The 27,673-nt window shown below is 36.6% G+C and overlaps 1 protein-coding gene and 1 long non-coding RNA gene across 2 annotated transcripts; both read left to right on the forward strand.

Annotated features, from left to right (window-relative positions):
• The first annotated feature begins 2,105 nt into the window (after positions 1-2,105).
• ATP6V1E1 (ATPase H+ transporting V1 subunit E1) lies at positions 2,106-26,840 on the forward strand. The gene is made up of 9 exons (XM_069094307.1): positions 2,106-2,286; positions 5,285-5,350; positions 9,273-9,382; positions 9,610-9,676; positions 16,732-16,821; positions 17,526-17,594; positions 19,081-19,175; positions 20,673-20,760; positions 26,233-26,840. Exons 1-9 carry the CDS (start codon positions 2,254-2,256, stop codon positions 26,293-26,295), a joined length of 681 nt encoding a protein of 226 aa, XP_068950408.1. The 5' UTR covers positions 2,106-2,253; the 3' UTR covers positions 26,296-26,840.
• Positions 9,683-14,112, forward strand: LOC138165910 (uncharacterized). Its single transcript, XR_011169489.1, has 2 exons — positions 9,683-10,422; positions 10,492-14,112. It is a non-coding gene; the product is annotated as an uncharacterized lncRNA (long non-coding RNA).
• Positions 26,841-27,673: the final 833 nt, after the last annotated feature.

Consider the following 27,673-nt stretch of genomic DNA (forward strand, 5'->3'; position numbering starts at 1 on the left):
AGACTCTGTATTTTCTCATCCATAGATTATAGGTGCCTGCTCCCAAAGACACCTGGACCCCTGGTATATCCCTTGAAGTCCCTAGTTTACCTAATTAACATCCTTGGCATTCTTTTCCCTTGTCCCTTTTCCATATAAGCCCCAGCACCGTCCTCATTAGCTTGCAGGTTCCCTTGGAACTTCACTGGCTTTTGCTAATGCCTTACAATAAACTTTTGCCATTTGACTAAGAGATGGTTTGAGTGTGTGAATTAATTTCAGACAACTCTGCCTTGGCATTCTCAGAGTCCCAGCACCCCAAAACTTCCTCACTTCTCTTAGTTTTTCAGAGGTGGGGCACTGTGGGTGTGGAATATTTTATTCAGACATGATTGATGTATTGATTGGTTTTAATGAGCTAATTTTCCCCTTCTTTTTTTTAAATCTATAGCATAGGTGAACTTATTTAAGGGGACCAGGCATTAGAGCATAGAAGGATTTCCCTTTACTATTTACAGTCTACCATGTGGAAGCCTATGGAGATGATGCTCACCTCTGAACAGAGAGATGATGAACTTGAAATGCAAAAAAAGACACATGCACTTTTCAGACATGGCCAGTGTGGGCATTTGCTTTACCAGAGTACCTAGCCGTGTAGCTGTGTATTGAGGACTTATTTATTTTAATTTGCTCAGGTAGTGGAATAGATAAACAAATAAATAAGTAAAAATAACAAACTTTTTAAAAAATTGCCAGATGTGGAAAAAAAAAACATTTGGAAAGTCCACTTTCAGCCAAATGTAACTGAGGGGAATTGCACTAAGTGATGATGAAGAGTTAGTTCCCTGATTGATTGCTGAGCTGGAACTCACTAGATATACAAAAGCAGCAACCCATCCCTCTTCATTCCTTTTTCCTTCCTGTTGGAAAGCCAGGTCTGGTTTTCGTAACCTCCTGAGAGCTGGGCGGGAGAGGAGAAGGGGGCATACACAGCTGGCTAAGGTGGCCATGAACACATAGCACCTTCTGTCTCTTTGGGGTTTGTTCTGTCCAAATGATTGTACTGATATGGAAGCATTCAGGTTAAGTTGTATGTTCTGAAAGGCCCAAAGATCCTGGAAATCTGCAAGGGGAACAGGAGCCCTGTGCCCAGAATGGCAGTGGCCAAGAATAAGTATGGGAATGGATAGATGCACACATGACAGATAAATTCAGGGAGAATTCATGGTGGAGAGAAGTGCCAGCTTTGTGCTCAAGAAAGGCACAGAACCTTCGATCTGACTGAACTCCCTTTATACTAAAACTAAACCTAAGGGAAAATTTGTGAGGATAAGGGAGAACGCATTTCCAGTCCTAGGGTCTGTTACTTTTTTAGTCAGTGTATTTCCTATACACGTGCCTTACTACTCCGAGTTCAATCTCCCTGTGGGTACTGTGTGTATCTGTGAGATTGAGTCCCTAATTTAGGGGTGGGGTGGGATGTCTTAGTAAAGGCCTTGGCTAAAAGTTTAAGTCAACTGATGAATTTAATTATCAGCTCGAAGGCAAGGGCCCAGGAGCCAGAGACTCAGAGATTACTCCTTGAACCCTCAGGTTCAAGTATAAACCGGCAAATGACCCAGAGTGGCTGTCAAGAGATCCTTGTTCCAAGGGATGGCTCTCTGGGAAGGAGATGTTCCGAAATGATGATGTAAAATCAAAAGGTGTCAATACGAAGGTTTTTAAAATCAATACTTTCTATAGTGTCTTTACACAAATTTGAGATACGGAGCCCCTGCCCCCTCCCCCGCGCCAGTCTTTCCGGCTAAAGTAGATAGCCCCCAGAATTATTCAAAAAGCCCTTTCATTTTTCTGTTTACTCTGAATCACTGGCGCAGAAACGTACAGTATTCGGGTACAAAAAAATACAAAGTGCTAGACGCTTCTGGATACAAACAGGGCTGGCGAGGATCTCTTCCCTCCCTCAAGGACAGAGGAGCTCCCGCACCCCCACAACTAAGCCAAGCAAAGCAGGGTTATAGGTTCCGGCTCACAAGTTATTCCGCAGTGAGGGGGCGGGGAAACGGGCGGGGCTTTCCTGACTCTTCTTTTTCTCCTTGGTAGCCGGGGAAGAGAAAAGGGGGGCGGGCGCCGTTACCTGGAGGAGCAGCTGACCGGAACCGGAAGCTGTACTTGTAAAGGGAAGGAAAACCGGAGCGCTCGGCCTCCACGGCTGTTTCATCTTCTGCTGTACTTGGAGGCTGACAGCTCAGGGTAGGAGTAGCTGCTGTCACCATGGCTCTCAGCGACGCCGATGTCCAAAAGCAGGTACGGGGCCCACACTCTCGGGGCCCACCTCAGTCTTCCGCTGTTGACGGAACCGGAGGTGTTGGGTTGGATAAGTTGTTCTCCTAACTCGAGGACGACCGGGACCCTAGTAGCTTCCGTGGCCTTCCTCCCTGGTCGCCTTGGGTGGGGCGGGGGTCGCCGTGGGGGGGAGGGCGATTTGCGGAAGGTCAGCTGACTGCAGTAATTCTACCACCTCCCGTGACCGCTTAGCTCCGATCCTGCCCCCGGATCTGAGTCTTTGGGACGAGGATGACTCTCCTGAAGATCTCAGGGCCCCCTTTTCGCGCTGGGCTCCGTGGGACCTTGCTTAGTAGGGGGTGGAGGGAGGGGAAGGGGTCTGTCTCTTCGGGGATAGAAATTCGACCTGCGCATCTCGGCTTGGATTTTTTTTTAGCTTTGCTGGGGCTTTAAATGTGATTCTGTGAAATTTATCGGGTTTCTTGATGGAGCAATCCTAAAATATTCCGCTGTTGCTTACATGTAATTTGCAAGAAAAAGGAAGTATAGTGAGAAGAGCACTAGACTGGGAGTCAGGAGACCTGAGTTCTATTTTTATCTCTGCCACTGTGATCTTGGGCTAGATACTTCCCTTCTAAGACTATTTCTTTTTCAGTAAGATGTGAGAATTGGTTTCGATCGAAGAGTTTTAACTTTAATATAATTGGTTTCCTTTGCAATCCTACGTATTTTACTTTATGGATTTAAAAACATTTTGAGAAAGGGCTATAGGCTTCACTGGGCTGCCAGAGGGGAGCTATGGCACGGAAAAGATTAAGGGTGATCTCCAAGGTCCCTTCTATCCATAACATTTTCTGATTCTATTAAAACCTACCTTGTCAGTTCAGAAACAGCACTTTAGAATATTTGCCTTGTTTTTACAAATGTCTGTGTCATTTGATGATTTCTTATGGAGAAGTTTTTGAAAGAAAGAAGGATGATAGACCTCTAAGTAATTTCCATTTGATTTCATAGCAGTGAAGAACCAGTATTCTTTCAGTTAAGTACCCTTGCCAAAATGTTTTTACAGACAAGGAAACTAAGATTATGTTAACAGGTAAATGATAGAAACAAATTTAGAACCAAGCCCCAGAGTTGCCATATTTTGAGGTAGTTGGAAGATTATCTGACTAATATTCACAGACTGGTGAATATGCTGGATGAGAAATGGGGTAAAACCACATAGGAATATGGAATGTTTTTTTTTCTCTCAGGCTTGGAAATAACACCCACTACATATTCTTTACTAACTTGATTGTTACTCCATTAAGTAAGAGGGAGAGGGATCTTTTTAAGCTTTAACTGTTGCTGATTTCTAGTTAAAACTTAGTTTAGAAAAAAACTTATAGGAAATCTTGTATTGGTTTGCATTGAAAATGAATAGTAGCTTCTTAAAGGGGATATATAGAATGAAATAACAAAGGGAGTGTATTTTCTTTATTACTGAAGGGAGACAAAAGTCTGAGTCTTTAATTAAACCTAAGGCTTGAAGGCTGTTCTCCTCCCCTCCTTCCCCAGGCCCCCTAGATAAGTAGTTTTACTCCCAGAATTCTACAAAGAATCAATTCATGTTCCTGTTTTTGCTGAATGACAGGTGTTGAAATGTATAGGTATTTGGATACAATGAATCTAGTCAGCTGTTTATAAACTTTACTTTATTACTTGTGGGGAAAAGGGGAAGGGAATAAGCATTTATATAGAGCTTACTGTGTGCTAGGCTAAGTGCTCAATACTTTACAAGTGTTGTTTCATTTGATCTTATATAATAAATTCATTTACAATTCAGCCAACATTTATGATTTATTGGTTGTTAAATTCATATTTTATTTGTGTAATACTCTTGAGTAATTTTTTTTAAAGATTGCTAAAATAACCTAATGTTAAAATATAACAAATTCTGTTTCTCATATTTTGTTTAGGGAACTTCTTTTTGTTTAGGAAAATGTTGTCTTATTCTGTAGTGAATTTACATTTGTGTAGGGAGAAGATGATTGTTATCTTTCAGAGGGCCAGAATTTTCTGCTTTGAGGCTAGAATGTTCTCATCCCTTTGGCTAAACTTTTTCTTTCCTACAAATCTTTGAGATAGAACACTTTGTCCTCTTTGACTGTACCCAGGACTTTTAAGAGATCTACACTGATCTAGTCAGAACTAGTTGAAGAGTCCTTCTGTTGTAATGAAGGCAGATAAGACAGGTTTGAGCCAGGGGTCAATATTATGTTAAACTAGGCTTCTGTGGCATTTATAAATACCTACTTTTTTTTTCTGTTTTAATTAAGGTAATTTAAAACCTCAGGAGCTAGCAGACCAAACAAGTTCCTTCAAATTGAATAGTACTAATCATATCCTCAAGGTCTCTTACAGTCACAGTATTTTTCCACAAGTATATTAAACTTAAGAGTAATGATATTGTGAGCCTGAAAATTAAAAGACTTGGAACTAAGTCTTTTGTTCACATATATGGTACAAAAGTTTCATAATTATATAGATTTTTTTGGTCATATGAAAAACCTGCTTTTAAAGATATCTCTTTACTAAGAGTAACCCTTGGGTAGTATTCCTGGTTTACTTCACTATGCAGGAATGTCATTATGTTCAGACTGTCAAAATATGTTCATAATGTATTATTTGTAGAATATTCTTAGGAAATAAATAAGTAGTGTGACCCTCCTTCCAGAGTTAAATCCACAAGGGTTCCCAGGCTACCTTGTACTTCTACAAAGTATTTATTTTATGGTGCATAATGATATGTGGGGAAAAAGGAGTTGATAGATAATTTCTTTTTAATTTTTAATTCACCAGTTACTGGCTTTAGGCCCAATTGTTATCAATAGATTTGATTAAATGGATTGGCCTAGAGTCTCACCCTAGACTGTAGAGAGTTGTTTAAAATGTTTTCACATTTGAATGTGAAAGGAAAGGTGCTATACTTTAAATTATTTCTAGAGCCAAAAGAAAATTGATGTTTTTCTATTTACAGATCAAACACATGATGGCTTTCATTGAACAGGAAGCAAACGAGAAGGCAGAAGAAATAGATGCAAAGGTAAGATTGATCATTAGCGAAGTATTAGTACATTTTTATTCTTTATATGATTAGTTGATTTAGGGAATATAAGCATTTACACTGTTAGTATCAATGAAATTCAGAAATCAGCTTACTAGAAATTCTCAGTTGCAAGTGCTCTGATAAGGCCATCAGAGAGGAATAATTTTCCTATGGAAACTTGGAATTTGTACATTTAGTGCCTTTGGAGAGACCTTATCCTATTATTCTAGGGCCAGGAAAAATGTGGTTTTTATATACAGAAAACAATCAATTTTGTAAGCACTATCATTTTTTTCCCTCACAAATTAATTTAGCCTATGAGGAATACCTCAGAATTCCTCTAATGGAAATCAGATAGATGTAGATTTTTCGCTTCTAAAAACTAGAAATGAACAGCCATGCTTGCAGTATGAATATTTTGTTTCTATTTGAATATAATTGGTTTCCTTGGTAATCTTTTGAAATTTTTTTCTAGGTAAAACAATATTATAAATATGAATAATGCACAAAAGTTCCATGTGGAAGTATGCAAATAAAATGATGAAAATGAGGCACCTGATAAATTTTGTATAATTAGTAGCATAAAAGAGGGCCTTTTTTTTTTTTTGTTTGCCTTTTTGGAGGGCAATTGGGGTTAAGTAACTTGCCCAAGGTTACATGGCTAGTTTTTTTGTGTGGGTGTTAAGTGTCTGAGGCCAGAAACAAACTCAGGTCCTCCTGACTACAGGGCCGGTGCTTTATTTACTGTGCCACCTAGCCATCCCAAGGGCCTTTTTTTCCTTCTGTAAACAAGAAATATTTGAAACTAAATTGACATCATAAGGTCTCATTAAAAAACAAAACAAACCTCCCCAAAAAACATTGCTTGCCTGGGGAGTCCACCACACACAAAAAAGGTTAAGAGCCTTTGCTTTAGTCAGTTAGCAAGTACTTAAAAAGTGCCAAATGTTAAACTGAGCAGCAGTTACAAAGAAAAATCAAAAAAGAGTCTACCCTCAACATAAATCAAAACAAAATAAATATATAATAGATGGATGCTAAGAGGGAATGTCACTAGTAGCTGGGGTGATCAGGAAAGTCTTCCTGCAATAGCTGAACTTAAAAGGAAGCCATGGATTCTAAGAGTCACATGTTGAGAAACATCAAGTAATTACTCAGCATGGCTGGATTAGGAGAGTTTGTGGAAGGGAATAGAGTATTATGAAGATTGGAATAGTAGAAAGGGGCTAGGTTATAAAGAGCTTTAAATACCAAACAAAAGGCTTTATACTTGATACTTAAGGGAGGAGGAATCAACTGAAGTTTGTTCAGTGGGGACGGTGACATCTTCAGATCTACACTTGAGAAAAATCACTTTAGCATTTAGGTGAAAGGGAGATTGGAAAGGGAGAAAACTTGAGGTAGGGAATTTAATTAGAAGACTGTTATAGCTGAGGTGAGAGCTGTTGAGTGAGAGTCTGCACTAGAGTGAGTGGAGAGAATGGCAATGTGTTCAAGAGAGGTTAGTTCTGAAGGTTAAAAGATTGGGCAGTGGATTGTGGGGTGGGTACAAGTGAAGAGTTGAGGATGATACCTAACAATAATTGGGAGGTTCAAACCACTGGAGGATTTTGGGAGGAAGTCTTACTTTTAGACATTTTTGAGTTTGACATGCATACAAAATGTCAGCTTGAAATGTCCTACTGGATGTTGGTGATGCAAGAGTGGAGCCATGGAGAAAAACTGGGCTGGATAAATAGATCTGGTAATTATGTGCATAGGGATGAAACAATGGGAAGTGATAAGATTATCTAGTGAGAAAACACTGAAAGAAAAGACAGGACTGAGCCTTATTTCAACATACTATGTACTAAGGACTTAGTAAATTCCCTACAAATTTATCTCATTTGGTCTTCACAGTAACCATGTGAGGTAGGTGCCATTATTATCCTCATTTTACTATTGAGACACTAGCCTTTAATAAATTTTCTGGATGATATTGAGGAAAAGAAAAGAAATGATCAGATGAACTGCAAAGTAGGGAGCAATTTCAAAATCTTAGGCCACAAAATATCTAAGAGTTGAGGGTGGTTTGTAGTGTCAAATATTGCAGAGAAGGATGGGAATTAAGAAGAGGTCATTAGTAGTCATAAGAAGAGATCAGTGGTAACTTTGGAGAGTACAATTTCGGTTGAAGTCAGAAGCCAGAGTTTAGAAGAGAGTTTGTAAAGAGACAGACACTGATTGCTTTTACAAGGACTTTAGTTGAGAAGAGAAGGAAAGATAAATGGTTAGCCGGTGGTATTTTGAAGAAGGAGGAGATAGTAGGTGTATTGGGAGAAACTGAAGATGAGATAGTAGATGAAGAAGCAGAGATGATGGTGGAGGCATTTGGCTAGAGAAGACAAAAAGGAATAGGATCAAAGGCATGTTTTGGTGCATTGGCCTTGTCTTTAATTTGTTAAAGTTAACTTCCCAGTATTTTTTTTCTTGTACTCAGGGAATTACTGCTGTGAATTCCATCTGTAATTTCTGTAAATTAGTTTTAGGATGTTTCCTTGCACACTGAACTTAAGTGTCACAGATAGTATGTGTCAGAAGCAAGACATTAAACTGTCTTCCCAATTCCAAATCTGCCCATTGACTACATCAACTATATCACTATTCTAGCATACAGATGCAGCCTTAAAATTGTCTATATTGGATTTTTATAGACACAGGAAAAAGAAAATCACTCTAAAACTTTCTGACATAATCAACTAACTCAACAGTACAATTTTAGGAAAAGAATTTTTTGTTGTGTGGTGGTGTTTTGATGATCACAAATGCTATGGCCTTTTATTTTACTGATTACTGTACTGTAACTACTGTACTATATTCATTTCCTTTTGGGCTGTTATCCATCTGATGTTCTTCAGATATAGAAATCTCAGCATCCTCTGTAACATCTTCATTTACCATGGTAGGAAAGGAGATAAGTTCTTTTGTTTGATTTTTTCAGAATATGAAGACTCAGTTAACTAATTTTAAATACTAAACTGTTTTAATTATAAATGTTAGCTCATTTTTTCCTATCTTCAATTTCATTTGATAATCATGGATTATGATATACAGAATAGGAGGAAAAGTCAGAATTTTATGCCCTTATACAAGAAAAGTAAATTTGAATGCAGACCTTTAACATTCACTTTTCTTGGAAAAAAAAATTCATTTCTTGTCTGGAGAGAATATTTTGCAGTCTAATTTGCGTATAAATTTTGATCAGGTATTTTTAGTTTCTCGAAGTCACTTAATCTTTGTCTCAGTAATAAGTTGACATTTATATATCATCTTTTTTTGCTTTTTGGAGAGGGGAAGGTAGGGCAGTTGGGGTCAAGTGACTTGCACAAAATCACAGGGCTAGTTTTGTGTTGTGTCTGAGGTAATATTTTAACTCAGGTCCTCCTGACTCCAAGAGCCAGTGCTCTATTCACTGTACCACCTAGCCGCCTCCATTTATATAATCATCTTAAGGTTTGAAAAGCACTTGACATACATTTTTTCATTTGATAGTCATAATTTTATAAGGTAAATGCTTATAAATATTATCTCCATTTTACAGATGTAGAAATTAAGGTTCAGAAGTTAACTAGTAAAGTGTTAGAAGCAGGATTTGAACCCTGGGGTCTCACCTAACTTGAAGTTCAGTGTTTCTTCCTGCCTCACACTGCCTTTCCTGTATGTATTTGAGAATTATTTGTCTCTCATTTTTCAGATATTAAAGCTAAAAAAAGCAAATTCTAATGAGATGAGGCAGAGTAAATTTCAAATTTTCCACATTGTATGATACAGTTATGACAAAGTATACATCACCCAGGCGTTTGGACAAGTTTGCTATGTTGGAACCTTTTTTGGTCATTAATTAGCACCTCTTAACTGAATGTAAATTGGTTCCATGCAGGCAGAAGAAGAGTTCAACATTGAGAAAGGTCGTCTTGTGCAAACACAGAGACTAAAGATAATGGAATATTATGAGAAGAAGGAGAAACAAATTGAGCAGCAAAAGAAAATGTAAGTAGCTTCTACTTCCTGGTCTTTTGAGTGAACTTTCCCACTTTTGAGTAAAGAGCTTTGGCAAAACAGTAATGGCACACACTGAAATCATTGGGTAGAACATAGGTAAATATTAGTTTCAGTAAAGAAAAGTATTTGCACTTTGTCCAGAATATATAGCAGCTTTTGCTGCTATTGTTAAAAGCACTCTGTACTGACTCTTTATGTTTCTGTGCAACTTCCAGTCAGATGTCCAACTTGATGAATCAGGCAAGGTTGAAAGTCCTCAGAGCCAGAGACGACCTTATCTCAGTGAGTATCTAGCCCCTGTGGTATTTTTTTTTAATGTACTTTACCTTGATAGGGATTGAATTGACCCAGTTTATTCCATTAAATGGTTGATGATTTGATTTTTAAACAGATGGAATGTCAAATATGTTTAAGTCAAATATAAGTAACTTAGCAAAAGAATTTCTGTAATTGCTAATTATAGAGGGCAGCTCTCAAATTAGAATCCTTTATCACCAGCTTGCTGACCAGTTCTTAAATTGGATAACTTATCCTTTATGCTGCTGAACTCAGAGGATGGGAAGAAATTTATAGCTAATAAATTAGTTTATCTAATGGAACAGGAATACAAAAAGTCCATAGCTCCAAGCAGCTGATAATTTATGTCTTAAACAATTTTTAGCCTTCTGTGAATAATGGTAGTTTTCCCCTAAAAGAGAATTCCTTTATCAAATTAGATTGATTGACTCACCTAGTTCATTAACTACTTTAGAGAAGTATTTTTGGTCATAATTCATGTAGCTAGTTAAAATATTCTCCAGTAACACAAAAGGTATAACTTTATTGCAGGTGCCATTTATAAAATTCAAAGTGTTAGGGGTTTGTGAATTTATTACAAATGAAGAATTGTGCAAGAGACGTGTCAAAACACAACAGAGATATACACTAGCAGAAATGGTCAGTCATGCAGCAAGTGTGGGGAATAACATGGATAACCTATGTACTTCATTGGTAGCCTTTGGTGCCTATGTCAGGAGAAGTAGAGAAAGGCCCCTAGCATGATGGGAGGAAATGGACAAGAGTATTACGAGATGAAATGGCATGGATGGTTTGTAAAGGCCCCTAGCATGATGGGAGGAAATGGACAAGAGTATTACGAGATGAAATGGCATGGATGGTTTGTACTTTGCAACATTGGAGGGAGTGCTCACAGATCTATAAAGTATCAGAGAAGTTTATAATGTAAATGCCATAACATTGGTTAGTATTAGTGCCAAGTGTTTTATCACATTCATATAGTTATGATCAAATACTCATTTTTATAATTTGGAACATCTAGTTTATTTCTTTGTTCTATTTATTGAACACAATCCTTTTAGAAGTGGGAAATGCTGAAAAAGATCTTCTAGTTTATTCTAGAAATACTTTTCATGACATATTCTTTGATAACATAATTGTGTTAGATGGTAGATGGTAGAGTGTGTGTTTATCCACACTCATAAATGCATATATACATAAAAATCAAGAACCTCTTCTCAGGAGAAATCAATTGATTATGAACAAGCAGCTCCAAAAAGAAGAGAGGTAAGGTATCAACAACCATACATAAAAATGTTCCCAGTTACTAATGAAACATACAAATTGGAATATGCCTCAAAAGTCATTAAATTGTGCATATCCTTTAATCCAGCAATACCACTACTTGTCATCTACTTCAAAGATGAAAAGGGAGAGTGTATGTGTGTTGTGTGTATATGTGTGTATTCCACCAACAACGCACCAGTGTGTCTATTCCTCCAACAGCCATTCCTATCTTTTGTCATAAGTGCTTACTATGTCTCAGGCACTGTGCTAATTGATAAGAATATAAAGAAAGACGAAAGACAGTTCCTGCTCTCCAATAACTCAATTTCTAATAGTGGAAACAAAATACAAACAACTATTTGCAAATAAAATGTATAGATGATAAATCAAGAAGGGGAAGGTGTGAGCATTGAGGGGGAATTGGGAAAGGCTTTTTTTAGGAGATGGGATTTTAGCTGGTTCTTGAAGGAAACCAGGAGGAAGCAGAGAACTGCCAGTAAAGTGAGTATCAAGAACAATCTATAAAATAATGTAAAGAAAAACAACAAAAAAAGATGTAAGAATTTGGATTAGTTCAATAGCCAACCTCTATTCTAAAGGAGGAAACATGTTCCTCATTTCTTGACAATGAGATAATGGACTATAGGTGCAAAACAATATACTCCCAGTTGTAATCAGTTTGTGAATTTGTTTTACTTGACTCTACTTCAGGGAAGGGCTTTTATTTTGAGGGCAGAGATTTGTGAGGCAAAGGAGTGGGTAGTAATTATGATGCAAAAAAAAAAAAAAGAAATATCATTGAAGCCTTAAGTACACAAAAGAAAGTAAAAGGAAGACCAGAATGGAACTCAAGACAATCTGGATAGTGTTGGCACTATTGTCTTAAATTTAAAATATGCTTTTAAAAATACGTGTACTTTTTGTTTTATATGCCAAAATAGTAGCTTTGTTTTTTTAATAGTATTCTGTTTTTTCCAATTACATGTAAAGAAAATTTTTAACATTCATTTTTTAAAATTTTTGAATTCCAAATTTTATCCCTCCTTCTCTTCTTTAAATATGTAAAAATTTTAAATAAGTTCTATATGTGCATCATGTAAAATATTTCCATATTTGTAGTGTTGTGAAAAAAGAAACAAACCAGAAGGAAAGTCACAAAAAAATATAAAGGAAGTGAAAACAATATGCTTCAATCTGCATTGACTCTATCAGTTCTTTCTCTGAATGTGGATTGGATTTTCCATTATGAGTCCTTTGGAATTGTTGTAGAAAAATGTACTTTAAAAAATAGCAAGATGTATGCAATAGAAACTGTTTTATATGCAAACCTCATTTCCTGTTCTCTGTATGTGGAAATGTTTGTTTTTGTCATTGTTAGATTCTTAATTTAAAAAAAAAAAAAGGACAGTGCCCAGAAATGAGGGAAATAGTATTCTTATTGTACTCTGCCTTGAACATCTGGCATATTGTGCTCATTTCAAGTTGCCATGTGTTAAGAAGTAAATTGATATGCTGGAGATCATCTAGAGAAGGTGAAAATCTTGATTCCATGCCATGTGAGGATGTCAGAACTGAGGAAGAGAAGCCTTTGGGGGGAGGGGATGATCATATCAAAAAAGAGAACTTATAACAGTTGAAGATGGGAAGATAGCTTTATGAAGCATTGTCATTTGGAAGAGTGGTTATACTTGCTCCTATAGCAGTAGGTAGAAGTTGAAGAGATAAAATTTTGCTTTACAAGGAAGTGTTATGTATGAGCAGAGCTCTCCCAAAGTGGAATTAACTGCTGTGGTACATAGTATTTTTAATTCAGTTCAACAAACATTTATTAAATTGCTGTGTGCAAGGCACTATCCTGATTGCTGGAAATACAAAGCTAAATGAAAAACCATCTCTTAAAGCAGCTTATATCCTAACTGTGAGGATACAAACAAGTAGACGGAAAAATACAAGAAAATTTGAGAAGAGAACATTACTATAGGATGTGGCAAGAAGCTAGGGATTCTTTGAAGTAAGGGAGAAGACAGAGTGCATTCTAAGCATTAATGATAGTTTGTACAAAGGCATGACAGTGAAAGGTAAGATGTCAAATCCAGTTAACAGGAAGTAGGCAGTTTGGCTGGAATGTGAAAAGAGTTATATAAAATAAATATGGGAATATTCGTTGAAACCTAATTATGGACTTTTAACGCCAAACTGAGGAATCTGTATTTTTATCTTAGAGGCAGTTAGGGATCCATTGAAGATTCTTGTTCAAGAGAATAGTAATGCAGTCATTTGACAACTGATTGACTATTGAGAATGAGGAAGAAGGAAGAGTTTAGGTTTCTGAGGTCATAAAATTGAGTGATTGTTTTTGTTGTTGTTCATTTGTGTCTAACTCTTCACTACTCTATTTGGGGCTTTCTTGGCAAAGATATGGGAGTGGTTTGCCATTTCCTTCTCCAGTTCATTTCATAGATGAGGAAACTGAGGCAAACAAAATTAAGTGACATGCCCAGGCTCACACAGACAGTAAGTGTCTGAGGCTGAATTTGAACTCAAGGAAATTAGTCTTATTGATGCACTTATATGAAGCACTCTTATCTACTGTGTCATCTAGCTGCCCCATAAAGACCTAATGAAAAATAAAAAACCAGAAATATTAAAGCCTTCATTTCTTTAGGCAATAAAATTATATTTAGTAAAGGGCCCTTAAAGAATTAAAAAGAAATTGGAGTCTAAAGAGCCTAAATATAATTCTAAGAACAGATGAATCAAAGAAAAAAAAGCATAGAAACAATAGAAAATTTCATCAAATAGTAAGATGAGACAATACATTAGATTTGTACAGCTAAAGCATTTTTTAGAAGAAAATGTATTTCTAAAGTGTTTTTATCAACAAAAGGGAAAGAAAAAATGAATTGGGTATAAAATTTAAAAAAAAAACTTGAATAATGTCAAAAAATCCTCAACTGAGTAAAAAAAGTAGAAAAATCTGAAAGTTGAAGAGTTTAATAAAACTGAAAGGAAAAAGTCCATTGAATTGATAATCTAGAATCTTTTGGGTTTTTATTTTTATTTTTTGAGGGGGGGACTAGTAAAATAGATAAGCAGTTATCCACCCTGGTAATAAAAGATGAAGAAAGTCAAATTTTTCATATCAAAAAAGAGAACTTATAACCATTGAAGAGGAAGTAATCAGAAATTTTTTGCCTTACTGTCAAAGCTGATAACTTAGAGAAAATGGATGAATACTAACAAAAATATAAAATATTCAACAAAAGAATAAATAATGCTATTTGAATAACCCAAAAGAAATTGAATAAGCAGTAAAAGAACTCCCAAAGGATAAAACCAGGAACAGATTTATAAGTATCAAACATTCAAAGAACAGTTGATTCCAATATTATATAAGCTGTTTACAGTCATAAGAACATAAGGCATACTTCTAATTTCTTTCTACAATGTAAATATGGTCTTGATACCAAAGGAAGGGAGGACAAAGCATAGAAAAGAAACTACAGACCCATATTCCTAAAGAACACTTGATGCAGAAATTTTTCAGATAAAATATGAGGTAAGCTGTGACAACATATTAGAAAGATTATTCACTATGACCAGGTTTGTTTTACACCAAGACTGCTCTGCCCTGTTGGTTCAATATACATAGAGTAAAATTAGAGACCTTTCCAGTATTATCACTATTAGTTAACACAGTGCTAGAAATGCTAGCTCTAGCAACAAAACAAGAAAAATAAATTGAGGGAATAAGCATAAGCAAAGAAGAAACAAAATTGAGATGATTTACTAACAACAGCCTATAAAATGTTTGGGAATGTATCTACCGAGATTCATTTAGGTATTATATGAATTTAACTATAAAACACTCATTGCAGAATTAAAGACAGACCTGTTTAATTGGGGAAATAGTAATTCCTAATATGTAGGTCAAGACAATATAATAAAAATAACAGTGCTACCTAAATTCACAAAGGAATATTTCATAGAGCCAGAAAAGAATAAAATTCATATGGAAGAACAAAAGACCAATGGGAAGGAAGTTAAATCAGTTCCAGATGTCTACAAAGTAGTAATTATTAAATGATTTTATACTGTTTCAAAAAAGAGAGGTGATTAGTGGAACAGTTTAGGCATACAACATACAGAATCAAACACAATAGCATAGTTTTTGATAAACCTGAAAATTACAGTTACTCGAGAACAACTATTAGGAAAATTGGACAAGCAGTCTAGCATAAATTGGGTTTAGACCAACACCTTATCCATATACCAAGATAAGTTTTAAAATGGATATAGGAACAAATCAGAGGAATAAGTAAGACTTTGCCTTACAGATTTTTTAGATAGAAGAAGACCATGATAAAATGAAGAGTTTTCAAAGAAAGAAATCCAAGCTATCAATAATCATGAAAAAACACCGTCACTAATAATTATAGAAATCCAAATTAAAGCAACTTTTAAGAATCCACCTAATGCCTACCTATGACACTGGCAAAGATGACAAAAGAGGAAAATGACAAATATTGTAAGGGGTATGGGGAAGGAAAAAAAGGGTACACTAGTTTACTATTGGTGGAGCTGTGAATCGGTGTAATGGAAATGGGAATTTGAAGACCTTTCCTACTTTGAAAGTAAATTCTGCCCCCAAGAGGCTGTGTAGTCACATGGAGCCTGTGGTGGGAGAAGTTTGCTGAAGGTCGTAGAACAGATCCCACAGGAAGCTGGGAGTCAGAGCTAGACTAGACAGCTGGGGGAGAGGATGCTCAGGCAAGGAGTCAGATAGGCTTGTAAGTAAATATTGATCTTACATTGGTTTGTGGGAAGGCTAAAGGATGCTGTGGCTCTCTGTGTTGCTATGGCTTATTAATTTCTTTGCTACTATGATGGAATCAGCTTACTGGTTTTGGGATTTGGTTTTCTGGTGTCTAAATAAATCCTTTGCTTCTGTCCTCTATATGGAGAGTTTGTTATATTTTGTGATGGAGAGCCATGCGGGAATATTTATAGTCACAGTCTTTGATTGTGGGTGCTGTAAATATTGCATTGGCACTACAATTGGTCCAGCCAATTTGGAGCTATGCCCCAGTAAGTTAGCAAACTATATATATATATATATATATATATATATATCCTTTGACCAGATATAACCCTACTAAGCCAGTGAAAGAGGTATATGTACAAAAATATTTATAGTAACTCATTTTATGGTAGCCAAAAATTGAAAATGAAGAGGGCTTCCTATTTGGAGAATGACTAAACAAATCATGATAGATGAATATAGTGGACTATTATTGTGCAATCATAAATGATAAGGTGAATAATTTTAATGGAAAATGGGAAGACCTTTTTGAACTGATTAAACATGAAGAAAGTTGAAGTAAGAACAATTTATGCAGTGGAGCAGTAGTGAGAGGAAGAAATTCTTTTTTAAGTTATTAAAAATGAAAATAAACTTATTCTTTAAAAGAGGATTGAGAATTATTGAGTCATTTCAGTCTTGAATATATTCTCCATATTTTCTTGGCAAAGGTAAGTGGTTTTCCATTTCCTTCTACCCATTTTACAGATGAGGAAACTGCTAAATAGGGTTGTGACCAGCCCAGGTTCACATAGTTATTAAGTGTCTGAGGCCAGATTTGACCTCGGGTTCTACTGGCTCCGGGGCCAGTGCTCTATCTCCTGTGCCACCTAGCTGCCTAATCTTCAGGCATGGAGATTTTTTTTTCAGGATTTGAAAATGACTTCCCCTTTCCTTTATCCTTTCTCTTCAGGACTTATTAAATGAAGCAAAGCAGAGACTCTCCAAGGTAGTGAAAGATACAACCAGGTATCAGGTGCTTTTGGATGGTCTGGTCCTTCAGGTAATTTTGCATACTATGTAAATATGGCCAGAGGCCCCACCCTTTCTAATAAACATTTCCTAGGACTTTACTACTCCTTTACTATTGGAACTTATTAATCTTGAAATCATCTCATTTCCATCAACTTTGTTATAATAACGCTTTTTTTTTTTATTCTTTTCTCTTTTACTTTGTCTAGTATGGAAATCTGTGCTATTTAGCCTAATAAAATGGTCCTGATGGCATTTTTTACAGATTTATCCTAAATAGTTCAAGTAAAGTTTACTTGGAACTCTCAAGCTCTAACTTCCAGTTTGTGTCACAGATCCTTACTATAAATGTTGACTTTTGGCAGTTTGACCAAAAAAAATCTATGTGTTTATTCATTGTCTGACACTATATCATGTAATTATCTTAATTACGGAATCTTATGGTATACTAATTATAGTAAGATTTATTCTTTCTTCGTCTGTAGCCAATAAAAGACAAAAACTGGATTTTATTTCCACCTGACACTCTTATCTTCATTTTTATATTACCTAATTAAATCATTAACTTCACTTTTATTGTTTAGGTAAATACTGTTATCTTTTGGAAACTTATGTTTATCTTTTTTACTAAGCTATATGTAATAAGTGCCAGAAAAAGTTTCTTCTCCTGCTTTTACAGTCTTAAGATTTTATTTTGTATTTTCTGCCAGTTCTGTCTATTTTTATCTTGCACAGGGATTATACCAATTGCTTGAGCCACGAATGATTGTCCGTTGCAAGAAAGAGGATCTCCCTCTGGTCAAGGTAAAGAATGATGTTTATAAGAGAAGAAAACTTCCATTCTTTAAGAGGGAATTAATTGTTGGGGCTTCTGGCTACCCTGAATTAGGGGAGTTGAAATATGACATGTAGTCAGTATTTGTATTTATTACCATCATCTCTGGAAAAAAAAATTGTATTTTTTTCTTAAGAGCATCCAATTATTATCAATGACTGGCCCTCCAGGATAGATTTAATTAATTAATTAATTTTATATATTTTTTTAAGCAATCGGGGTTAAGTAACTTGCTCAAGGTTGCCCGGCCAATTATTTCTGGGTGTGGTGCTGAGTATCTGAGCCCGGGTTTGATCCAGGTCATCCCAACACTGGAGCCCATGCTCTTACCCGCTGAGCCACCTGGCCACCCCTAAGCAATTGGGATTAAGTAACTTGCTCAAGGTTACACGGCCAGGTGTTTCTGGGTGGGTACTAAGTGTCTGAGCCTGGGATTCGATCTCCAGGTCATCTCAACACTGGAGCCGGTGCTCTTACTCGCTGTGCTACCTGGCTGCCCCAATAGGTTTAATTTAGCAGTGGGATTGAGTCAGTCTAATATTCAAGAAAATTCTATATGTAAGTGTAAGAGGGCTCACTCATGCAAAACAGTTAAAAATAAAAAGGTTTATTGGCAGAACATATTCTTTATTAACTATTTTGGTGCATTACGGTTGAGTGGTCCTAAAAAATTCTAACTGCACATTGATCTCCCACCCCTTAGTACCTTTTTTTTCCCCCAGAAAGTAGATTACTTAGAAAAGTAAGCAATACATAATAAATGAACAGAAAATCAGTAAAAATGTATGGCAGTAATTTACATCATTATTCTATAACTGAAATTTCAGATACAAAAGTAGAATGATAAAATCTCTGACACCTCTCTTAATTCTTAAAGTAAATGGAGAGATTGTATAAGACAACTCCAAAAGACTCATGACTGAAAGAGATACCCACATCCAGAAAAAGAGATGTGGAGTCTGAATGCAGAGTGAAACAAACTACTTGCTCTCTTTCTTTATCTTGTTTTGTTGTGTTTCCTCTTTCTCACAGGTCATTCCATCAGTTATAATCCTTCTGTACAACCTGACTAATCATTAATGTGAAGATATTTATAGATCCTACATTCGAGTACATGTTGCCATAGATGGGGGGGAGAAAAAATGAAACTCAAGGGACTGTAGAACTGAATGTTGTAAAATAAAAGTAAATAAATTTAAAAAAATTAAAAGAAAACAGAGAGATTGCTTGAGTAGGAGTGTTCTCACTGTGCTTCTGACACTGTTGAATTTTTGTTGTGTAACAACAATAGCATTTATTTCACTTTATCATTTATATGATATAACGATAAAATAATAAAAAATATCATTTATATCACTTTACAATCATAGTCAACATTCTTCTATGTTTTCTTACTTATGTATAATACAAAGTTGCTGCCAAAACCTTTCATCAGTATTGTCTTTTGTTTTCCAGGCTGCAGTGCAAAAAGCTATCCCTATGTACAAGATAGCGACTACAAAAGATGTTGATGTCCAAGTTGATCAGGAGGCATACTTGCCAGAGGAAATGTAAGAAGCAATATTATTGCTTTAATATCTAGCTTCCTAGATTAAAGACTAAAGATGAGTCCTTTTGCTTAACATTTATTATAGTATAATTTCTCCAAGCCACTTTGAGCTGCAACTCACATTAAAAACCCCATGACAGAATTTGACAGTGAGCTTACAACTAACTATTTTACAAGGCTCTGGCTTTTCTTTGTATGCTTTTTAATAATATTTTTTCTTTGTGTTGTTTTTTTTTGGTAGGGCAATTGGGGTTAAGTGACTTGCCCAAGGTCACATGGCTAGTTTTTGTGTTAAGTGTCTGAGGCCCGATTTGAACTCAGATGCTCCTGACTCTAGGGCCAGTGCTCTATTCACTGCGCCACCTAGCCACCCCATTACTATGATTTAATAATATTTTTTTTGCTTTTTTTTTCTTTGTATGCTTTTTTATATTCCTCTCTCTTGTTCATTACTTGAGAGACGTCCCAAAAGCTAGCTTCCTAGTGTCACATGTGCTCCAAACACAACTCCAAGTAGAAGTAGAAATCAAGTAGCCATTATGTGCTAAATGCTAATGCTGTGTGCACTAGGTGCTAGAAGTAATAAATAAAAATGAAATAAATAACATAATCTCTACCCGTGAGCAGTATGTCACAAAAGAAATTCAGGTCACTATGGTGGCTCTTTCTGCCAGCAAGCAGTTAGAATGGCCCACAAGATGTGCTGATATGACAAGGCCAGTCTTGGGGTGTGGTCAGCATTGTGATCCACATTGCTATGAAGCGAGTCTTGGTGAATTAATTCATTCCACGTTCTTTGTTAGAACTGTCTGTGGGATTACAGTTGAGAGCCCTTCATTGTACATGATGGAGCAACAGTAAAAAATAGAGAAGATACATCCTTCATTCTCAGGGAACTTGGTCTAATCAGGGAGATCAAATGCAGATGAAATAAATAATTAGAAGACAATTACAAGACAATAGATAAACATTTTCAAGATAATATTCAGATTAAATTCCATTAAAACATAATTATTACAAAATAAATGCTCATAAAACAAAAATTCCATGTCCTAACTGATACTAAAGAATTTTTGTCTACCAAAAGAATTTTTTTCCCTTGGGGTTCCTTATAACAAGATTTGACTTCCAGCCTATGTAAAGAGGTGCTGAGGTCCTGAGGGCATGGGAGTGATCATAGTGGAGTATTGGCAGAGGATTTTAAGTCAGGACTCATTGTTCCATTGCAGTAGAGCCAGTAGGGCCTCCATATTCTTCTTGCGTGGCAATGGACGACACTGTTTTCACTGAATCAAGTGTTATATTATCAAGTGAAATATTCCCTGTACTGTAATTTTATACTTGTGGCATACTTTTTTACACTTATTTATTATTATATTATTTTTTGATTGGAGGAGTAGAGTTCTCTTTAAACTGCTGTTTTATGTTCAAATACTGCCTTGTCAAGGATATTGTTCTTACCTCTTGCATCTGAAAATTATTACTGTCTTTTTTGCAGAGCTGGAGGTGTGGAGATTTATAACGGGGATCGTAAAATAAAAGTTTCTAATACCCTAGAAAGTAGGCTGGATCTCATAGCCCAGCAGGTGAGTAGAAGTAGTCATTGATGTTCTCTTTCCCTGATGCAAGCTTTGGTGGGGAGGAGTATAGAGGACAAATATCCTCAGCTTGTCTGAAAATGAGGAACACTGATATTTGGGTTTTTGTGACTTTGTTTCTAGAAAAGATCAGTATAGAAGGGTCTCTGGAGATGTATCTAGGCAGTGATCAGTGATCTTGAAGAGAATAATTATCACACACTGGGTCACAGGTACTGAGGTGATGCTTCTCACATAAAAGAGGATTTGAGGTCAAAGTAAGAACTCTTATGAGCTCTGTTTATACATAGTATTTTGCTATTTGTAGCAAATACTAATCAAAGTCCAGTCCCCCTCTTGTAGGAATGAAAGGAAATAAAGTAAATATTCCTTTAAGAGTAACTGCTCTAGTCATTCTATTAGGGAGTTTTGAGCCGTGCACTTTGGAGTGAGAGAAGTTATTTGGAAAGTATCTGTTTCCCAAAAATCAATTTTTTTTTTTTAAGCAATCAGAGTTAAGTAACTTGCTCGAGGTTATACGGCCAGTTATTTCTGGGTGTGGTGCTGAGTATCTGAGCCTGGGATTCAATCTCCAGGTCATCCCAACACTGGAGCCGGTGCTCTTACTCGCTGTGCCACCAGGCCGCCCCTCAAAAATCAATTTTTAAAAAGTGCAGGGCCAGAGTATTCAGGCTTTAATGATCACCACAAACCAGCTAGGAATATGTCTGTGCTCCGGAATATTCTGCAGTTTGCAGTAGTGGTGAAGGTCTGTTCCTCATCCAGAAATACAGGTTGCTTTCCAGTCAAATACTTGTTTTACTCACTATGCTAGAGTACTGCATTAGGGAGCAGCTTGAGGTGACCAGATCAGTTCTATTCAACCTAATGGGTATTTGCAAAGCACTTACTAAACCTGAGCAACACGTCTGAAAACATGGTCTCAAGAACTTTGAAATTCATTATGTGACATGGGAGATACTGGCACTGGACTGCTCAGCATGGTGAGCCCACTTCAGAGAAGGTGCTGTGCTCTATGAGCAAAGCAGAATTGAAGCAGCTCAAAAGAATCACAAGATGTGCAAAGAATCCACCCCAGATGATCACATGGACTATTTGTGCCTGACCTGTGTTAGAGAATTCCAAGCTAGTATTGGTCTGATCAGACATATTGTAACTTGACTCTAACATAGTAATGTCATTTTGGTCCTCTTTGAGAACAAAGGACAGCCACCAGCCAACTAAGTAAACCTGGGAATTCAGAGATAAAAACCATAGCAGAGTGTTCCTGCCCTCCAGGTGTTTAGATAAGGAAGATGAGTCTGGTTGGGGAGGAGAGAGAAGAGAGAAGCAGAAAGGTTTATCGTGTGGTGTGTGGTAACAAGGTCGAGAGAGCCAGAGCAAGAAAATGAGTCCAATCCTTTGACAGTCACAGTGCTTCTCTGAAAGTTTCTCAGAGTTAATGGAGGCATCATTTATACTTGTATTATCCTGCATATTAAACCTTCCTACACTCGAAAGCATTTGTAAGATGACCCAGGCCTACAGTAGGAAAATTTCCTGGTAGGAGAATAGTCCAAATTTTTCTAATGAAGTCTTTCTAGTGTTAATGGATACTTTAATGCACTTAGCTGAATTATGATGTATGGAAGACCTACTAAATAACAGTTTAGGGGGATGGGGTGACTTTTGAAAATTTTTATTTGAAAATAACAGTTTGAGAGTTGGAAAAAACTTTGGCTATCTAGTCCAGCCACACTATTTGGCAAATGACTGTCCAGCCTCTGATTGAAGACAGGGACCTTAACCATCACTGTTTCAATTTTATATAGGTCTAATTATTAGGAAGTTTTCCCTAACATTAGGTAAATGTACCTCTTTGCCACTCATTTCCCCTGGTTCAGATTGTCACCTTCTTTTTCCTTGAACTTATGCCCCTCAGTGCAACATGGGATCTCATTAGCTTTTTTTTTGCCTGCCATATCACACTCCTGATTCATATTGAGTTTGCAGCCCATTTAACCTCAATTTTTTCAGAACTGCTGTCTGTACATGCTTTCCCATCAGTACCAAGAGCAAATCCTTTAGGTGAAATCCCTGGTGAAAACTGATAATGTTTACATTGAACCATTTAATCTGGCAATCCAAATCCATCCAGTTATATTATCTAAACCATATCTTTCCATCTTCTCTGCAAGAATAGGTTAATATGCTTTATCAAAAGTTTTACAAAACTATAAGTAAACTATATCCATAACATTCCTCTTATCTACTAGTTTTGTAATCCTTTCAAGAGAGGAAATGAGGTTAGTTTGGCGTGATTTGTTTTTGAAGACGCCATACTGGCAAGAAGTTTTTATTTCTTCAGTTTCTTTTTGAATGTCTTTTTTGGGGAAGGGAGGGGGTAGTAACTTTCTGGCTTAGAAACAGTTCATATTCAATAAGAATGATCTCAGTATGGCAAGGGCAACTTGTGTAATTTGATTGGCAATGAGCGCTATAAATATGCTTGCTCATTTTGGGCATTACAGTAACCTGAGTTATTACCCTTGGTATGTTGCTAACTGGCTTTGGGTAGCCAAAGAATCCTCCAATCTTTTCATACCCTCTCTGTTACCCACACAAGGGCCATGGAATGAAGCCTTGCTTTCACTGGGCTAACGTGAATTCTGGGGTTAGGCTGGGAGAGCCTGTTCCTTTTAAGTGGCCCTCAAGAAACCCAGGCTGACTCTTTGTAATCACTGCCTCTTTTTCTAAATGTTGCCAAACAAAATCAAGCTCACTGGCCTGTATTTGGCATACTGGTCTCTTTCTGTTTTTGAAAACTAGAATATTTGTTCCTCTTCAAATTATAGTACCTTCTCTATAGGTAGACCCAGTGATATGGTTTATAAGCCAGTTGGCTTAGATTCTTTCAGGGCAACTTTCTCCTTCTTTAACTTGTCAACTACCTGCTAGTAATTTTTTTTTTTTTGCCATTTCCATTGTCCTTGGTAGAAAAAAACAGAATCCAAGAGTTGAGCAGCTTATTTTTTTCACTTTGTTTTCAGTTAGCACTATCTCATTTGCCCCAAACAAAATGTCTGATTCACCATGTAAGAGTTTTGCATGCAAGAGATCTTGATTTTAATTCAAATCTTTGCATACTTTTCAGTCAAGGGCAGATTTTTACGTTCACCAGTTGTTACACCTCACCACGTCCTTATAAGACCAACAAATTGGTGGAGATGAACAAGTTTTGGTTTTATTTAGGGTCTTTAGCTTGCATATTCTGTCTTCCTATTACTTTTTTCTCTGCTTAATTCAAGCTCTTACCATCTCTTGCCTGAACTAATGTAATAGCTTCCTAATTGGTTTCCCTGTCTCTGTTCTCTACCTTCTCCAGTACATTTCTCACAGCTGGCAAAATGATATTCCTAAAACAAGTTTCATCATGTCACTTTTGTGACAATTTCCAAGGGTTCCCATGACCATAGGATAAAATGCAAACTGTCCAGCATTTAAATCTCTTCAGAGCATGCCTCTAATTTATCTTTTATGCTTTTATACATAACTTCCTTTTTTTTTTTTTCCTTCTTGGAGAGGGGGAAAGGCAGGGCAATTGGGGTTAAGTGACTTGCCTAAGGTCACCCAGTTAGTAAGCATTAAGTACCTGAGGCTGGATTTGAACTCAGGTCCTCCTGACTCCAGGGCCAGTGCTCTATTCACTGTACCACCTAGCTTCCCCATAACTTCCTTTATGTATACTTTTTTCATCCATGCCCTGGCTAGAATGCATTCATTCATCTCCTTCTTAGAATCTTCAAAGCACAGTTGAAGTGCCTTTTTTAAAAAATTCATTTATTTTTAGTTTTCAACATTCACTTCCATAAGTTTTAACAAATTTCCCCCCGCTTCCTTCCAACTTCCTCCCCAAGACAGCATAAATATGATATGGCTCTACAAATACATTCCTGTTAAAACACATTTTCACATTAGACATGTTGCATAGAAGAATTATAAAAATGGGAGAGTCCATGAGAAAGAAAATACAAAATAAAAAAGAAAATAGTCTGCATTCTGCAGATTCGTTATGCATTCTGACTCCATAGTTCTTTCTCTGGATGTGGATGGCATTTACCATCATGTGTCCTTTGGAATTGTTTTAGGTTCTTGCATTGCTAGGAAGGGCTAAGTCTATCAAAACCGGCCATTGCACACTTTGGCTGTTCGTGTGAACAATGTTCTCCTGGTACTGCTCACTTTACTCAGCATCAGTTCAAATAAGTCTTTCCAGGATTTTCTGAAGTCCTAACTGTTCATTATTTCTTATAGTAAAATAGTATTCCATTGCATCCATATACAACTTGTTCAGCCATTCCCCAACTGATGAGCATCCCCTCAATTTCCAGTTCTTGGCCACTACAAAAAGAGCTGCTATATTTTTGTACATGTGGGTCCTTTTCCTTTTATTATGATCTCTTTGGGATACAGTCCTAGAAGCAATATCGCTAAGTCAAAGGGTATGCACATGTTGATAGCCCTTTGGCTATCCCAATTGCCCTTCAGAATGGTTGGATCAGCTCACAGCTCCACCAGTGAATCAGTGTTCTAACTTTCCCACATCCTCTCCAGCATTTGTCATTTTCCAGTTTTGTCATTTTAGCCAATTTGATAGGCATGATGTGATACCTCAGAGTTGTTTTGATTTGCATCTCTCTAATCAATAGTGATTTAGAGCATTTTTTCATCTCACTATAGAAGGCTTTAATTTCTTCCTCTGAAAACTGCCTGTTCATATCCTTTGGCCATTTTTAAGTGCCATTTCCTAAAAGAAGCTTTTTCTGAGCTGTACCTTCCCCTCCCAGCCACCTAAAATTAATACAAATATTCTTTCTCCAGCTGACTTTGCAGATAGTGAAGCAAATAGGGTTAAGTGATTTGCCCAGGATCATACAGCTAGTGAGTAACTGAGGCCAGATTTGAACTTACAAAGATAATTCTAAACCCCTCGCTTTATCCACAGTGCCACCTAGCTGCCTTTCCACCTAAAATGACTTTGTATTTATTTATATATTAATATATTTTCCTCTCAGCATAATGTAAAACTCTTAAGGTCATCGACTGTTTCATTTTTGTCTTTATATCCCCAGTGTATGCCTGGCACATTTGTGTGCCTGGCTTGTTGTTTAGTCATGTCCAACTCTTTTAAAAACCCATTTGGGGTTCTCTAGCTCATTTTACAGATAAGGAAACTGAGGCAAATAGGGCTAAGTGACTTGCCCAGAGTCACACTAGTAAGTATCTGCAGCCATATTTGAACTCAAAGATAAGTCTTTCTAACTTACAAGCTGGACACTGTATCCACCGCACCACCTAGCTGCCCATCTGGCATATGGTAGACACTGAAGAAAAAAAGAGTTAACGAATGTTACATGAGTTCCAACTGGAACTGACTATTAGAGGGTAAAAAAAACCAAACCCTATTCTTTCTCTTTGCAGATGATGCCAGAAGTCCGTGGAGCCTTGTTTGGTGCTAATGCCAACAGGAAATTTTTGGACTAAGCCTCTGAGGAGGTGGGATCCATTCCATATGCTGTATTGATGAGTTATGTGTGTCTAAAACTGAAGAAACAACTATCAATGTTCCTCCTTTCTGATGCTCTGACATTGTCCTTCGTTCTTCAGTGGAGTAGCCTTTGTGTAGAATGTCATCAGCCTAAGTGTTAACTTTGGGAGAGGATATGTGGACTTAAAACTGTCAAGAAGTAACCTAGTTCACCTAGAGGTGACTAAGTTCTGATCTCTACGTTCTAGGGACAAGGGTATTACATATCAGTTGCATGGTTTTCACTGAGAATCCTTCTATGATCTGCCTAAGATTGGAGTGAGCTGTGTATGTGAGGTATATTACAGCCTCTTTGTATTCTATTTCTGTAGGTTACTTTAATATGCATAAGAAGCATGCATTCACTCCAGCATTAATAGTTTTACCCCTGTTAACTATTTGGGCTTAGAGGCTTTCCTCAGTTATATCTGTGATTCAAAAACCCAAGCTATGAATATGCTTTATTTATTAAAATAAAAATATGTGGATCAAACTATAATAATCTCTTATTCAGGACATTCACAGATTTGAGAGATGAGGTGAAATGTTTAGGATGTTATCTAGGAAAGAAAAGCTTTCTACCTACTTTGGAGCATTTACTTCACAAATTATTACATTTCCTGTTAACTTTTTTTTCTAAGTCTGTAACAAATCTGTGTCTTACTCTCTGATCTCATATACTGTAGTAATATGGTACATCCCATTTAGGATTCTAAGACATTTGGTAGGAAAATATTTTTATCCATTTAGGCTAAAATTGTGAGTTATGGTGGATTTGCATTCAAGAGCATGTAACCATGTTAGCACCATCCTCTACAGTCTTTCTCCTGCTACAGTAGTCTTGGGATATGTGAAAAAAGACGTGGCTTTTGTAGTCCTTTCTTTTAGGGAAATGAAAATATTTGTAAGCTCAGTTTTTTTTTCCTCAAAGCAGACTTAGGGAATTCTGAACAATTATGACTAAAGCAAGGCTGAATGACTTCTCCAAGATCTCCCCATTGATGGTAGAAAAACTTAAAATCCAATGCAGTGCTCATTCATTGATAAAAAGTAATTAATAATATAAAGAAACTGGTAACAATTTTTTGTTCATTGCTTGTTTTAATGTTTATTCTGTTCAGATAAGATACAAGGATTGTTGGATTAAAAAAAAAAAGACAGCCAGTATTCATTCTAGCTTTGTTTAGTTCTCTCTCTAGTTTTCATAAAATGAGATCTTAAGTGATCTTTTTTACCTCTAACATTAATTATCAAAAGTATTGAGATTTGATCTCAGTGACTGCTTTAAGGATTGTCATGTATATATAGCTGAACTTTTTCCCAGAGAATGCTCAT

This window comes from Petaurus breviceps, unplaced genomic scaffold (assembly GCF_028583685.1).
Source record: "Petaurus breviceps papuanus isolate PSGF00001 unplaced genomic scaffold, PetGlider_PUasm1.0 216, whole genome shotgun sequence".
Classification (NCBI taxonomy): domain Eukaryota; kingdom Metazoa; phylum Chordata; class Mammalia; order Diprotodontia; family Petauridae; genus Petaurus; species Petaurus breviceps.